General features: G+C 55.0%; 2 protein-coding genes across 11 annotated transcripts in view; one reads left to right on the forward strand and one right to left on the reverse strand.

The window, feature by feature from the left end:
• Positions 1-15,779, reverse strand: part of ANKRD11 (ankyrin repeat domain 11) — a 224,209-nt gene that overhangs the window by 41,189 nt on the left and 167,241 nt on the right. For 6 of the 10 annotated variants that reach the window (XM_023228898.2, XM_023228893.2, XM_023228888.2 and 3 more), the window contains one exon: positions 6,770-6,915. Coding sequence is in view for 8 of the 10 variants with exons in the window: in XM_023228893.2 (XP_023084661.1) it covers positions 6,770-6,856 (87 nt within the window). In the remaining 2 variants the exon portion in view is untranslated. The remainder of the gene's footprint in view (positions 1-6,769; positions 6,916-15,779) is intronic. The other 4 variants (XM_023228899.2, XM_023228892.2, XM_023228894.2 and 1 more) reach the window with 1 other exon arrangement.
• Positions 13,193-14,392, forward strand: LOC111553829 (the record flags this gene model as incomplete). The annotated part of the gene is given in 6 exon segments (XM_023228902.1): positions 13,193-13,220; positions 14,049-14,086; positions 14,089-14,214; positions 14,216-14,296; positions 14,299-14,346; positions 14,348-14,392. Coding segments are annotated over 6 exon segments (366 nt in total), but the record flags the coding sequence as incomplete, so codon positions are not given.

The raw sequence follows: 15,779 nt of genomic DNA on the forward strand, positions 1-15,779 counted from the left end.
TGCCTGTGTGTGGGGTGTGGGGTGCGGGGTCTGCCTGTGTGTGGGGTCTGCCTGTGGGCTCTCTTCTGTTCCACTCACCCATGGGCCTGTCCCGCTGCCAAGAGGAAGCACACTACCTCATGCCTGTAGCTTCAGAGAAAGCAATGACACTACACAGCGTCCTCCAATTCTGTTCTTTCTCAAGGTGGCTTTGGTTATTCTAGGTCTTTTGAATTTCCCTATTAACTTTGGAATCGTCTTATGAATTTCTACCCAAAAAAGCGCATGGGGATTTTGGCTGGCATCACATTGACACTATACATCCATGTGGAGAGAGATCCGAGGGCCTCCTGATAATGAATATTCTATCACTCTACATTCAAGTGTTGCTTAATTTCTCTCAGGAATACTTTGCAGCTTTCGGGGTACAGGTTTTGCAGCACATCTTTGGTCAAATTTACCCCAAAACTATCTGTATTTTTGATACTGCTGCAAACATTTTTACAACTTCAGCCCTCTATTATTTATGAGTATTTAGAAATACACTTCTGCATACTGGAACACCACGCTACGCGCATTGACTCTTGCAGCTTTTGGACAGACGTCTTGGGCTTTCCTCACTAGATGTCTCTGAGTAAAGACAGTGTTCCTCTTTCCTCTCCAGTCTGACCTCCGTGTAGGTGACCGCGCTGCCTGGAGCCTGCGGGAAGATGCTGATGGCAGTGGAGATGGCCAGTGTTCGTCTGTTCTCAACTTTAGGTGGACAGAATTCAGTCTCTGATGTTAAATGTGATGTCAGCTGCAGGTTCTCACAGACGCTGTGCATCATGCTGAGGAAATTCCCCTCTATTCCTAGTTTGTGCAATTTTTTTTTTTTTTTTTTTTGAGACGGAGTCTTGCTCTGTCGCCCGGACTGGAGTGCAGTGGCCGGATCTCAGCTCACTGCAAGCTCCGCCTCCCGGGTTTACGCCATTCTCCTGCCTCAGCCTCCCGAGTAGCTGGGACTACAGGAGCCCACCACCTCGCCCAGCTAGTTTTTTGTATTTTTTAGTAGAGATGGGGTTTCACCATGTTAGCCAGGATGGTCTCGAACTCCTGACCTCGTGATCCGCCCGTCTCGGCCTCCCAAAGTGCTGGGATTACAGGATTGAGCCACCGCGCCCGGCCTGTTTGTGCAATTTTTTAAAAAAACTATGAGTGTGTTGACTTTTGTCAAATGTTTTTGCTGCCTTAGTTGGTGTGATCACAGGGTTTTCTTTTTTCCGTCTAATAACAGAACAACTCAAACTGATTGATATGGGAGGTTCAACCTTGAGTTCTTGGAATCAACCCTGCTTGGTTGGTCATGGTACATGATTCATTTTATTTTACAAACTGATGAACTCAATTTGCTAAAATTCTTTCTAAAATGTTTATGTCTGTGTTCGTGAGGCCACGGGTCTGTGGTCTGCTTATCCTGCCGTGTCTTTGTCTGGCCTTGGCATCAGGGTAGTACTGACACAGCAACTGCCCATCTAGATACAAAATAGGAACCTCTATGCTCACCTCACACCACACACACAAAATAACTAGAAATGGACCAGAGACCTACATCTAAGAACTAAAACTATACAACGTACAGAACACAGGAAAAACTTCTGTGACCTTCATTTGCCAAAGATAGGATTTTAAGAGAGAGCATGAGTTCTAGAAGAAAAAATTAAATAGAGTGGACTTCTATCTTGGGAGTTGGGCAAGAGTGAAGACATGGGGGCTGCTCAGAGCACCCTACACACCACTGCCTAGGGACCCAGAGCCAAGGGGATTTCCTTGGCTTTTTCTTCTTAAAGTGGGAAGTGTTTGCTTTATTCTAATAATGAAAATCAGGAACACAGGGAAGGACTTCCACTTCTTTCTTTTTCCCCGACACAGACTCTCACTCTGTCAGAGTGAGACAGTGAGACAGGCTGGAGTGCAGTGACGAGATCTCAGCTCACTGCAGCCTCTGCCTCCCTGATTCAAGCAGTTCTCCTGCCTCAGCCTCCTGAGTAGCTGGGATTACAGGCATGCACCACCATGCCCAGGTAATTTTTGTATTTTTAGTAGAGGTGGGGTTTTGCCATGTTGGCCAGGCTAGTCTCGAACTCCCGACCTTGGGTGATCCTCGTGCCTTGGCCTCCAAAGTGCTGGGATGACAGGTGTGAGCCACCACACCCGGCCAAGAACTCCCACTTCTTAAAGGTGATGTGAGAACCTGAGGAGCTCGGTGTTCACAGTACCAGGTGAGCCTCAGTGCAGACAGCATGTGGCAGAGCAGAGAACACAGAGAATGCAAATTTGCTGCTTCAGAGCTAAACCTCTGGTGGGAGGAGATGAGGACGGCGTGTTCTACAGAGAGGAGTAAGGCAGGGGAGGGCGGGGCGGAGGCAGCGTGCAGGAGTTGGCCAGCCACAGGGCCTGTGCTCTGAGCCCTAGGACTGGGAAGAGAAGCGGACCCAAGTCCAGCAAGCCTGGCAAGTCTGGCTTTCTCTGTGATGCTGCTCTATGTCCTTTTCTGCCTTAGTGAAACGATGGACAGAAACCACCCTCTCCAGGCACCCATGCAGGCCCACAGCGGCCTCAGGGCTGTCTGAGCCCAGCTTCACCCTCTTGTGTTCTCGCCATCAGACACGGCCTCCTGCTGCTCCCAAAGCATGAGGGTGAGTTCTGGGCTCTGTTCTGAGTACAGACCCCATCCCAGACCTGCTCGTGAAGCCACAGCCTGAGGTGGGACATGTCGAGGCCCGGCCATGCGCTTCCCAGCTTCTCAGCTAAGGTCACTCTGGAATACTTATCTTGGGGGACATAGCTCACAGCTCCCCACTTGCAGTGCTGACAAAGCTACCTTTGGGAAGGGGCCTCAGACCAGATGTGAGTCTGTAAGTGGACAGACTGGGGGTGTTTCTGCTGAGACTCGCTGGAGGACCCACATGCTCAGTTCTCAACTGCAGCCATTCCATGCCTGTGGGCGCCACCTCCAGCTTCTCGGCCTCAACACAGCTTGCTGGGTCTGAGCGGGACTGCGAATGTGGGTTCCTAACAAGCTCCAGCTGCTCAGGTGACTCTGCTGGTCGGAGGCCACACTTTGAGAACCACCGAGTGGAGCTCAGGGGGCTGTGAGGCCGTCTGTGCTCCGAGTGGCGTGCCCAGAGCTCAGTGAGACGGGGTGACTGTGCCATGGGGCTGGGGATGACACTGTTCTCTGTGGCCCCGGATACCTTTGGATCAGAACACACTCAACGATGCAGACACCTGATGGTTCTTCCTGAGGCAGCTCGGCGGTTCTGGGATTCCATGGTAGGCAGTGGTGAGAAACCGTCTCCAGGAGGGGCCCTTTCTCTGCCACTGTGCTCACTGGTGCAGCCAAAGGGACACGCACAAGCTGTCAGGTCAGCACGGCGTCAGGATGTACTGCAGAGTCATGGGCTCCGTTTCCATCTTCCATGTGTATGTCACTGAGATCATGATTCTTTTGGAAAAATCTAAAAATATCTTGTTTTTGATAACATAAAACTGTATCTGGAGAAAAGGGAGTTTATGGTAGAAAACTGAGCAGAAACCATTTCAGCCTGTACCAGGAGAAGGCAGGTCAGACGGTGCACCTGAGCTCTGGCACTCTGAGATCACTTCCTCCCTAAGGAATACAGCCTCTTCTAATAGCAGCTGCAACCAGGAGTGCGTCTTCCCAGGCATTCTATTTCAAGCTACTGTTCAAGCTAAGAAAGCTCCACTAGGCCTGAGAGCTCCCTACTCCCTGTAATGCATTTAAAATTTGTCTGCCTGCAGGAGGAAAATGCCTGACTTTACTGTGAGTAGCTGGAAACAAACCAACAAACAAAACAGGACAGGCTGGTTGTGGTAGTTCATGCCTGTGATGCTGAAGTTGAAGGATCACTTGAGCTCAGAAGTTTGAGACCAGCCTGGGCAACATGGTGAGACCTCGTCTCTACAAAAAAATACAAAAATTAGCAGGGTGTGCTGGTATGCTCCTGCGGTCCCAGATACAAGGCAGGCTGAAGTAGGAGGATTGCTTTGAGCCTGGGGCGGTGGGGCAGGGTGGAGGGGTGTGGAGGGATGCAGAAGTTGCAGTGAGCTGAGACTGTACCACTGCACTCCAGCCTGGGTGACAGAGCCAGACCCTGTCAACCACCCCTCCCAACACACACACACACTCGAACCCAGAACACAGCTACCTTACTGGAAAAGCCCAGAGTGAAATTCACACATCCCTCACAGCACATGTGTGAACAGAACTCCCATCGGCAACATCAGGACCAGTTTATCAAGTCTCTCTTCTCCTTAAGCAAGAGAACAACTCGAAGCAGCTGAGAGCGGGCGCCTGCAAATCGTGACACCCTGCCTCGTGCACCAACACGACCTGCTCTCTGTGGCTCTCCCGGCCTTTCTTGTCTCACGCTACCCTGCCTGGACGGCCTCCGCTGCAAGTCCACTGACGAAGGACTCCACCATGCCCAGCCTGCTGGTGTGTCCAGCGGCTCAGAGAACCACCTCCTCAATCAGCATTTCTGAGACCTGAGCCAGGAGAGGTCCCTCCTCCCTCCACTGCTTGTTCATCTTCACCGGCCCAGGTACAGAGAAGAACGGGAGTGACAGTCGCCACCTCACCATCAACGCCAGGGCCAGGCTCTCCTTTCCCCACACGCCTTCTGCATCCTACCCAGGCCACCACTATCGCCCTGACCCTAAAGCCTGCGGGCACGGAGCTGGGGTCCTCTAGGAAGCGCGGGCCCTGTTCACTCAGCGGTCCCTTCACACAGCCACTCCAAACTCCAGCGTCAGACCCTCGAGGGCACAACCCAAACATCTCTGTTCACAGAGCAAAACTTGGGCGCAGAAGCCAAGAAATCCTTTCACAGACAGTCTGAGGTCCCAGGAACCCCACCCGCATCACCCATGTGAACATGACAGGGTTCTTCTGATCCAAACACACGGTTCACGCCTCCACACACTCGGGGTGAAACCACACCATCCACCACCTCTTTGGGAGACAGTGCTCACTGGAGGCATGGAGCATGCTGAAACCGAAGCTTGGTGGTAGTGGCAGGAGCTCAAGAGGACGGCGGCGAGGCCTGGGCTGTGTGCAGAGTGTTCTGCACACTTGCAGAGCTGGGCTGCTCCCCGTGAATGCTGAGTCCCAGGACCTAACCCCACAAGATGAGGAAGATGAGGCCAGGGCGGCAACATAAAGCTATCCCAACGCTCTGAGCACTTAGCCACAGAAGAGCAGGAACCACCAGGAAGCGTGACCTGCCCTTGTGCCTTTCTGCCTCACCGCTGAAGGCGCACATCGGCACCCTAACACCCACCTCCTCAGGAGCTCAGCAGGACATGCCCATCCCAACTGCCAAACCTAGACTCTCCACAGGCTTCACAGACAGGCGCGTCCCCGCGTGTGAGCTCGGCAGTGTGGTGCTGACCAAGCACTGGCTTCAGCTCATTCTTCACCGGTGGCCGCAAGCCATGGGACCCACCCAGCCCTGCACACAGCACCAGAGCTCGGGACTGAGCAAGGGGGAGCAGACGCCTGGACACTGCCCAGACATCAAGGGTCTCAGAGCTGCTGTCGTTCAGCACCTGCACATGTCTGTGCTCACAACATGCTCCACAATTCACCAAAAAGAAGTGAACTGAATGGCCACCATGTTGCTGCGGAGAGGAAGGCGGTCTTGCTGGTTACGTTCCCATGTGGAATCCCTGCTGAGCTCACACCAAACCCACAATGTGAGCAGAGCGGCCGCAGCACTGCAGCACAGGAAGCAGGGAGAGGCCTCACAGGCCTGGGGACCAGAAGGCAGCCCAGAGCAACCGGCAACCAGGAGCACAGTGGGGGACCTGCCCACCAGGGACCACCGAGGCTCAGACAGGTCACAGACGAACAGCCTGCCACACTGGCCAGGCAGTCAGGAGCAAGGAGGCATGAGGATCAAAGGACGACAGCGGCAGGATGGCAGGAGTGGACACGCATCCTGCACAGCACGGCCCTGCCTCACCGTTCACTCCACCAGACACTCCTGTGCCTGCTGCAGAGACAGGAAGCTGACTCAGGAGACACCTGACTTGTTGACAGTCACAAAGATAACACATGGCAAAGCCTGAACTTGAACCCCGATCTGTCCAAGTTCACATTCGCTGGGCACACCCCAGAACTCGGCATCTTCCCCCGCACCGCAGGACAGGAAGTCTGCACTTCCTAACACCTCAGAACCCAGCAGCACCCGCCAATACTGCAGGACAGGAAGCCTGTACCCCAGGAAACTGCATCACCCCCCACACTGGAAGGCAGGAAGTCTCTGCACCCCAGGAATCAGCATTAAGCGCATACGAATAAAATGCAGGGGTTTAGATTTACATCCCACTTTCCTATTCATGTTTGGAATAAACCACAGTTGGAAGTAACATGCCCCAGCAGTGCTTGCAGTCAGGATATCTGAATGCCTGACAGGCCTAACGGAAGCCAGGACAGAAATCCTGGATTTCTGGGGGTAGAACGTGCAGCCATATTGAGGCTCAGGCCAATTTCTGTACATAAAGCTATTATTTAACGCTTGACTTTGGTCCCCAGATAACAAACACAAAAAAGCAAGGCCACTTTTGGAAAGATCACTCCTCACCACCCTCTACACTCCTGCCTGCAGACAGAGGCACAAAGAAAGGGCCGGAGGGCGGAGAACAGGCCACGCCCGGGCAGCACCCCGTTCCCACCTCATCCCCATGTGGGTGGCTGAGCGTACAGGGGTGGGGGCAGCGTTACCTTTTTCCCAGTCTGCTTCTCCACCATGTCGCTGCTGAGGGGAAGCTCTTCCTGCTGTGGTGCTTTAGGGCACCCGCCCTTGGGCATCGTCCTGCTCCTCACCCGATCTTCATTTACACGGCCGGCCCTTCGTCATCAACCGTCTGCTGCAAAAGAGAAGACACACAAGTCACTGAACGCAGAGGCAGCACCAACTCATCCACTCTCACACAGACTCAGCGACTGGTCAAGGCAGGCAGCTGTTCTGATCAGGGCTGGGGCCAGGGCCAGGCCCAGGAAGCGACTCCTCAGGATGCGCCTCCCATGAAGGGGTCACCAGCAACAGGAATGGCAGCTTTGAGCAGGAAGGAGAACAGAGAAGGGTCAAGCACTTCGTGGGGGCAGAAAGGGACACACGGTCCAGGCTGTGGCTGTGTTCTGGGTGGCAGTCGGCAGCACCTGGATCCTGGGTCCCACCTGGTACCGAATGCACCCAAAACGGCCAGGCGCCACAAGGCAGTCCCTTCCCCGCAGCACAGGCAAGCTCACGACATGCAGTGCAGTACCCCAGCCCTCAGGTCTGGCAGGTCACGTCCACAGCCTCAGCCTCACAGTCCACTCACCACCTGGGAAGGAGCTCCTGTCCCCACCAGGCCTGTGCTTTTTGCACACCCAGTTCCTAACTTGGTGGGCCAGGGGTGTCTCTGAGGGAGTCCCGGCAGCTCCGAGGTCCCAACTCCTCGCCCATGGAAGCAGACGCCCCCCGGGCCTCAGGTCCAGCTCCTGGGTTTCCCAGGAAATCTGAGGACACATACTGTATAAATCATGTTTTATTTGTATTTATTAATCATGTTTTATTTTAGGAAATTTTGGCATCTTAAGAAGTTTCTGGCCAGGGAGAGACTGCCCCTCTCAGGGCTGGCAAATTCGTAGACAGTCAGGGGCTCCCATGCAACCCAATCACCTTCTTACCCAACTCCACACCCAGGCCAAGCCCTGCCTGAAACCCTGAAACCAGCGCAGAGCCAGGTAAAGGAAACTAGAAACCACGCCTACAGCACAAAGCCTGCAAGAACTTTCCAAAGTAGCCACTCCCAAACTACTCGCTCTGCCCCGTCCCACTCTTCCTGCAGAAAACCCAACAGGCAGTCGGGGGAGGCCTCTGCTTCCCACTCCCAGCCCCCGTGGTTGAGGCGGCCCCTCTACGACACGCAGTGCCAGCGCACTTCCTCCTTCCCAGCCTCATCCTGGTCTCTTCTGTGGCGGCACCAACTTCACCACGCCACACCTGGCGCGGACCCTCTTAGAGCGCAGGCCTCCTCCCTGCCCACAGGCCTTCTAGGTTTGTTCACCATCACAGTCAGGCCTCCCAGGTGCATTCACAGGAGGAAAGGGGGACATACCTATGCCCCCATGCCCAAAGCCACTGTCCTCGGTCATGTCCTCGCCACATCGTCAGTTAGAAAACATCTCACACAAACTCAACTGTGTACACGTCTCCGCTCTTTTCGCCACATCAGCACCTCTGTGCACGACCATGCTGGGAGAAGCAGCTTCCGCAACTCGCTTCCCCGTATTTACCCATCTCACTCATGCACAAAAGCCACTCGTGAGGCTTTTAAAACACGATGTGCAGACCTATCTGTGAGCCGCAGCTCCACTCCGAGCCTCTCCCGCCTCCACCCTGTCAGCTAAAGGTTAGGCCGTGTGCCACCTGCCCCTGGACGCAGGCTTGGGCGAGATCACAAGATGCTTCTCCTCCAACACCATCTCACGACCTGCTTTGTCTTTCCAAAATAAATGATAAAATCCCACAACGTGCTGTCTTGGTATTTAACTGGCACAAGAACACATCTAAAGTTATTCTGGAGAGAGGGACAGGTCAGGTCAACGTATTCACTGCCTGTCGCCTCCACCTGCCGTGCAGGTGAGCAGGTGTTTCCATGCATCATCCCTGATGGCTGAGGCCAGAGCTATTTTCTCCCTCTACCTGAACCTATGAATTTTACATTCTCTTCCACAAAACTGGAATGTCTCAGCCTGGAGAACTGGCATCTCAGCACCTGACTCAGGGAAGGCTGTTCAAACGTACGGCTGTCTAGAAGCTCCGTGGTAATGTTTAGAAGTTTAAGGGTTATCAGGAAGTAACGTTTTAAAAAATCCAGACTGCCTGCTCTCATGATGGAAAAATGGGGCCTTCACCATGGTAGAGTCCACTGTCCTGATCCCAAATGTGAGTCTATGGCCCACGGACACGCTCAGCAGCTCTGGTGTGGTCAGGAAACACACCCCACGGCCTACGGACAGCGTCTGGGCCCCACACTGCGGGGGCTTATCACTTCACTCCTGAAACACCCCATTCTCTCCATGTCCCTAGCTTGGTGCTATGCCCAGGCACCTTCCCCGATGGACCAGAGATCTGCAAGTCCACTCAGGAGGTAGAGGAGGTGGGCGGTGCGAGTCCACTCAGGACGTAGAGGAGGTGGGTGGGGCGAGTCCACTCAGGACGTAGAGGAGGTGGGTGGGGCGGGTCCACTCAGGACGTAGAGGAGGTGGGCGGCACCCACCAGGCAGAATACGTTTCACGGCCTGCATCACTGTGAACGCTCCAGGGGCTCGGGAGTGTTGTCCCAGGTGGACGCTGTGTTTTCTGGAGGTTTCTCCCGCCACCTGCATGACGACAGCTAAGACCATCCAGGTTGCTGCCCTGCCAGGACCCTCATGCCCGCCTGGCCTTGGCTACATGTTACCGATGGCAACAATGTGCTTGAGGCCCTGAAACCCCAGCCCCCGCCCTCCATGGACCACCAACCTCATCACAGTCATCGAGATGGTGACAGCTGAGATGTGCTGCTGAAGCATCTGGGTGGATGTGGATGAAGCTGGTTTGGATGTAGCTGCCATCTAGCCCATCCTACACCTCCCAGGACCCGTCTGCAGGCACCAGGCGTGCAGCACGCGGTCCACTCTAGAGTCTTTGTCAATGGGAGACCAGATGAGGACAGAGGCTCCAGCTGCTTTTGTTCTCTTCCAAAACTTGCCATCCCAGTCCTCCCGGAAGTTGCCCTGGTGATGCCTCTGGCACCTCTGGCCCCCACACTGCCCTGTGTTCCCTCCACCGGGCTCAGGGCTGGTCAGCCTCATCCCTTGCCATGAAAAAACAGAGCCAGCCGAGGGCCGAGGCACCATACTCAGCCATGTCAGTGACTTCTCCCAGGGGCTGCACGGCACTCAAGAGTCAGGACCACAGGCTCTGCTGACTCGTGGGCATGGTCCGAGGGTGGGGGCTGTGGCAACGCCCCCTGGCAGAGCTGTCACATAAAGCAGTCGGAGAAGCTGAGAGTCCCCTCTTTACACAGTTCCGCTGCTGCCCCGGCCTGGCCCCTGTGCCTTCTCATCACGATGCCGCACAGCTGACCACACAGCAGGAGCCACCAGGTCTCACTCCCGGGAGACTCTTCCCTGGAAGGTGACTTGGCTGTCCCTGCCTAGACGCATTTTAAGTGCAGCCTAAATCTCCCTCATTTCCAAGTTATCAGGCAAAGTCTATTTTAAACTCATGACCCTTGAGTCAGCAGGAGACTGAAACACACCTCGGGGCAGTGGGGCTGACTCCCGCCCTGTGGTGGGCAGCACGGGGCCCCTGGCTAGCAGGAAGGGAAATGCAGAGCCGCTGCTGAAGGGGCCGGCCAGCACCCGGCCCTGACCAGCTCCAGGCCACGCATTCCTTGTTACTTCGCCTCCTGACAGCAACAGTCCCGGCTTTGTGGACTGCCAGGGTCACCGAGAGTCCAGGGTGGCAGGAGTCCCCCACACGAGCCACCGGCACACTCCCTGAGGCAGAAGCCACGGCGCCAACGCTGTGGGCTCAGGGAACTTGCCGATTACCTGGCAGCCCCGCGTCTGTGCCAAAATAAAGACACAACTCAGCCCAGCAGAGTGGACAGTGTCTGGGGCCAGCTCTGGGATCCAGGGCCAGCGATGCTGGGCACAGCCATCCTTGCCCTGTCCTCTCCACACTGCGGGAGGCCCTGCGGCCCAGAGGGGCTCCGCCTCCCCTGCAGTGGGGCTCAAAAGACAATCCTTACACAGACATGACAGGAACGATGCCCTGCTCCTCCCTGAAGGTGGCTTCCAGAGCACTCAGGGGTGAGAGATGCTGTCAAGACCGGCCCAGGGAAAGCACAGGGCAGGTTTCCTAGCACCCACCATGCGCCAGCAAGCACAGAGTCTTCGCCTAAACCATCCAGGCACCGCGCCCTCCCCCTCCGCACCCACAGGAGCCCAACTGCCACTCCCTCCACTCCACAGGAGATGCAGCGAGCACCAAAGAGCCCTCCTCCAGGACCAAGCGTGACACAGAAGGGGTTACACTGACTACTGCAAGGTCAGTTTAGCAAAACCCCAGGAATTTCAGCCTATCTGGTCTCTTCAGCTGACAAGTGAAGAGCAGGCACTGGTGAGGAATCCGGAGCTGCCTCTCCTAGGCTTCTAAGATTGGAGCTGGGCCAGGACGACCCTGAGACACCTGTGCGGCGGGCAGGATTCCTGCAGGGCCAGGTGTGGTGCAGGAGCTGCGGGGAGGAGTCTGTGGGGCGGGGTGGGGAGCAGGGAGCTGTGGGGCGGGGGCTGCCCAGGAGCCCTCCTTGCCAGAGGCCTTGGCATCACCAGGGAGTCCGTGGACCATGGAGATTCACAGGTCCTCTCGGGCCTTCTGAACCCAAACCTGCACTTTAATCATGTTCTGTTCTGCACACTAACATCTGAGAAGGACTGTACCAGAAAAAACTTGTAATGACACAATTCATTCTGAAAACTCACATAAAAAAAAAAAGACTTCTTTGGGTTTGCACTGCCCCTTCAATAAAGGGATGGAATGTGAGTAGAGCTGCCCCTGTACAACCGGGCTCTGGGTCTGCGCTGTGTGGGTTCACTTACACCATATTTTCTTCCACCCCGCCTCTCCCGAGACCGCAAGACCCATCTCTCCTCTTCCTCTTCAGCCTCCTCAACGTGAAAACGAGGACGACGAAAACCGTTTGTAGAGACCTGCTGCTGCTGCGTGAGGTTTAAGTCTATTTTCTCCTCGTGATCTTAGTCTTTTCGCGTCTCTAGCTTGCTTTACCCTAACGGTAAGAGTAGAACACACGTAACATACAAAATGTGTGTGACTGGCTTTATGTGGTCAGGAAGGCTCTGGTCAACAGAAGGCTGTTAGTTGAGTTTGGGGAAAGTTAAAAGTTATACACTTTTCAACTTTTCAACTGCACGGGAGGCTGGCGCCCTCAACCCCTGTGTTGTTCAAGGGTTCGCTGTCATTTGTATTAAAACACCAAGCCCCCTTCCACCTGGGTAAGTCTCTCTCCCTGAACAGATGTGACATTACCGTCCAAAGACTCCCAGAGAGAAAGAGAACACTTCAAATTCAGATTTGTCTTCCACAGTATATTGATAGAACAGGGCTACATACATCCTGGGCAAATGCTCCTCTCCTTCGGTAAGTGAACAACTCCACCAACCACTAGCTTGTGTAATGACCCAACGTTTACATATCAAATGGTGCCCAAAGCCCCTGAGAAGGGATGTGACTCAGCCCCTCCCCTCACGCAGGCACGTGGCCTCTGAGGCCCAGGAGGAGGAAGACCCGGAAGTCAGCAGCCCGGTGAAAAAGGGGAGGGAAGCCCTTCAAAGGAAGCTCTCCAAGAACCTTCCATCCCAGCTCCAATTCCAAAGAGCAGGAACACACTTGTGATTGAGAGGATCAAACACCAAAGGCCTGTTTGCCTTGAGGGGGCTACTGGGGAGGATGGGAAAAGGGGAGTGAGGATCAGCTGGAGGCAGCAGTCCTGTGTGGCACCGTGGCTTGCTCCCACCTTGGCCCTGGGCACAACCCTGCATGGTGATGAGGCGAGGCCTGGCCTGCCTGCAGCACACGGCCATGCTCCAGATACCTTATCTTTATCTGAAGAGGTCTTTTGTTTGTTCGTTTGAGGCAAGGTCTGGTCGCCGGGGCTGGAGTACAATGGTGTGATCACAGCTCACTGCAGCCTCCTCCTCCTGGGCTCAAGCTATCCTCCACCTGAGCCTCCCAAGTAGCTGGGAGTACAGGCCCATGGCACCATGCCTGGCTAATGTTTGTATTTTCTGTGCAGCTGGCTTTCGCCATGCTTCCCAGGCTGGTGTCTGTCCCAGGCTGGTGTCTGAAGGATGCTTTACAGCAACCCCTGCCTTTTCCGGCTGAGCCCTGTGGGCTGTCATGCACTCTATGGAAAGGGAGGAGCGCGTTCTCCAGCGGCTGCGTCAGGAGTGGTGCCCTGTGCACACCTCAGAGGGACAGAAGACGCCAACCGACTGAGCGGGGGAAAAAGAAAAAAACGAGAAAAGGAAAAAGAGCTGCACACCTTGCAGGCCTACTGTGTGCAAAGCCCTTGAGTGATACTCTCCATGGCCCACAGCACTGTGGCCAGCCCGGGTGTGGAAGAGAAGCACCACTGGCCTCTCACCTCTCACCACCTCAGTGGGCAAGGGGAGAGCAGCTGAGGGCAGGGGCTGAGCCGAGGGCAGGGGGACTGAGCCGAGGGCATGGGGGCAGAGCCGAGGGCAGGGGGGCAGAGCCGAGGGCAGGGGGGCAGAGCCGAGGGCAGGGGGGCTGAGCCGAGGACGGTGGGAGGGGCAGAGCCCAGGGCAGGGGCAGAACTGTGGGCAGGGGCTGAGCCAAGGGACAGAGGCCCTCCCAGGCACCGCCTGACAGTCCACATCAGCGTCTCTGTCTCTGTCCAGCCTCCACACACCCCTGCACGTTCTGAAGAGCCCTCCCCGAGAGTCCAACTCTCTCCTTCCTCCTCAGGGCCACATCAGCTGTGGGGTTCCAGCTATCACTTTGTGGAAAGGGCTCCTAACATGGGTGTCCTGCCTCTTACCCCATAAGCCACACTGGCCAAGGCCAGGCGGGTACCACAAACCACGGGGTAGAATCTCTTTGCTATGGTCTGAACGTTTGTGTCAGCCCCTCACACACCCCAAAATTCACAGGTTCAAACCAAACCCCCAGTGCGCCCGGCTAATTTTTATACTTTTGGTAGAGATGGGGTTTCACCATGTTGGCCAGGATGGTCTCCGTCTCTTGACCTCATGATCTGCCCACCTCAGCCTCCCAAAGTGCTTCCCCACCCTCTGTGCTCCAAGGCACACAGGCTCTCTACTGCAGCCCCGTTTTCCACTTATATTTTCTGTTATCACAGGGTGGGCAGCAGCACCGAGAGGGCGTTCAGCATCTCTGGCCTCTGCTTTGGCCCCTCACACACATGCTTGGTCACTAGGCTGTGGAACATAACAGAGGCCCCTTGCTCCAGAAACACGGACCACCTGACAGGAGCGTGGACACAGGAGGTGGGGTGACATGGTGCCTCACAGAAGAGAAAAAGCCAGAAGGGCGGCAAGTGGGCGCAAAGTTCTCAGCTTTGCTAAGTCATCAAGAAAACGCAAACTAAAACCAACGTAAGTGTGAGGGTTACTACTGAGTGTCAACTTGACTGGACTGAAGGATGCGAAGTACTGTTCCTGGGAGCATCTTGAGGGAGCTGCCAAAGGAGATTCACAATTGAGTCAGTGGACGGGGAGAGGCAGAGCCCCCCTCCATCTGGGTGGGCACCAGCTCCTCAGCTGCCAGCACAGCTAGAGTAAAGCAGGCAGAGGAACGCGGAAGGACCGGATTGGCTGAGTCTTCCAGCCTCCCATCTTTCTCCCATGCTGGATACTTCCTGCCCTCGAACATCAGACTCCAAGTGCTTCAGCTTTTGGGCTCTAGGGCCTACACCAGTGGTTTCCCAGGGGCTCTGGGGCCTTCAGCCACAGACTGAAGGGTGTGGCTGTTGCTTCCCTACTTTTGAGGTTTTGGGACTCGGACCAGCTTCCAGGCTCCTCAGCTTGCAGATGGCCTATTGTGGGACTTCACCTCGTGATCGGTGAGTCAATACTCCCAATAAACTCCCCTCCATGTATACATCTATCCTATTAGTGCTGTCCCTCTAGAGAACCCTGACTCATACACTCAAGTACTGGCGAAGAGGTGGAGCAAAGCAAACTGGTCCGTTCTCATCAGGGCCAACTCATGCATCTGGAAATCTCTACTCACAACGAACACAGTGTGCCCTATAGCCCAGCGATGCCATTCTGGACACACACGTCCAAAAGAAAGGCAGGCACACACACGAGACACGTGCTAAATGCTTCACAGCAGTGGGGTTTGTAGCGTGTCACTAGGATGCGAGGATGCAACACTACACAGCAGAGGAAGCGAAAATACCACAACTTAAGTCAATCTCACAAATAATGTTGAAGAACCCTGTCTCTACGAAAAATTTAAAAATTAGCTGGGTGCTGCGGTGCACGCTGGCAGTCTCAGCTACCAGGAAGGCTGAGGCAGGAGGATCCCTTGAGCCCAGGAGGTCGAGGCTGCAGTGAGCCAAGATCATGCCACTATACTCCAGCCTGGGCATCGGAGCCAGACCCTCTCCCCTCTCCCCTATCCCTCTCCTCTCTCTCTCTCACACACACACACACACATTCATAATGTTGGGGACACAATACATGATACATTTACATAAATTTCTGAACATAGCAACTACAGTACTTAGGGATGCATACTTAGTAGACAAGACATCATCGAAGCATGGAAAATGGCTGCTTGGTGGATGGAATTGGAAGTGAGGGTGAAACGGGTTCTAAGTGAAGGCTGCAGAGGCATTTGCTTTGTCGTGTGCTGAGCTGTACATGTTGACTGTGTGGACGTTTGGGTGTTGTGCTGCATTTCAGCTGAAGCAGTGTTTCAGAAGGTGACAGACACAAAGGCCACAGTATGTCCTTGCAAGGCCTCAGAGGTGTCCCTGACCTTTTGCTGCAGGACCTGCTCTTCTCAGGGATCCTGGCCTCCTAGAGGAAGGAGGCCCCGCTGCCCTGCTAGGCCCTACTGGGACCCTCAGGGGCACGCGCATGATGAGGGGCAGCTTGAGGCTTCCCACCATGTCGGGCA

This window comes from Piliocolobus tephrosceles, chromosome 17, assembly GCF_002776525.5.
Source record: "Piliocolobus tephrosceles isolate RC106 chromosome 17, ASM277652v3, whole genome shotgun sequence".
In the NCBI taxonomy this organism is placed as follows: Eukaryota; Metazoa; Chordata; class Mammalia; order Primates; family Cercopithecidae; genus Piliocolobus; species Piliocolobus tephrosceles.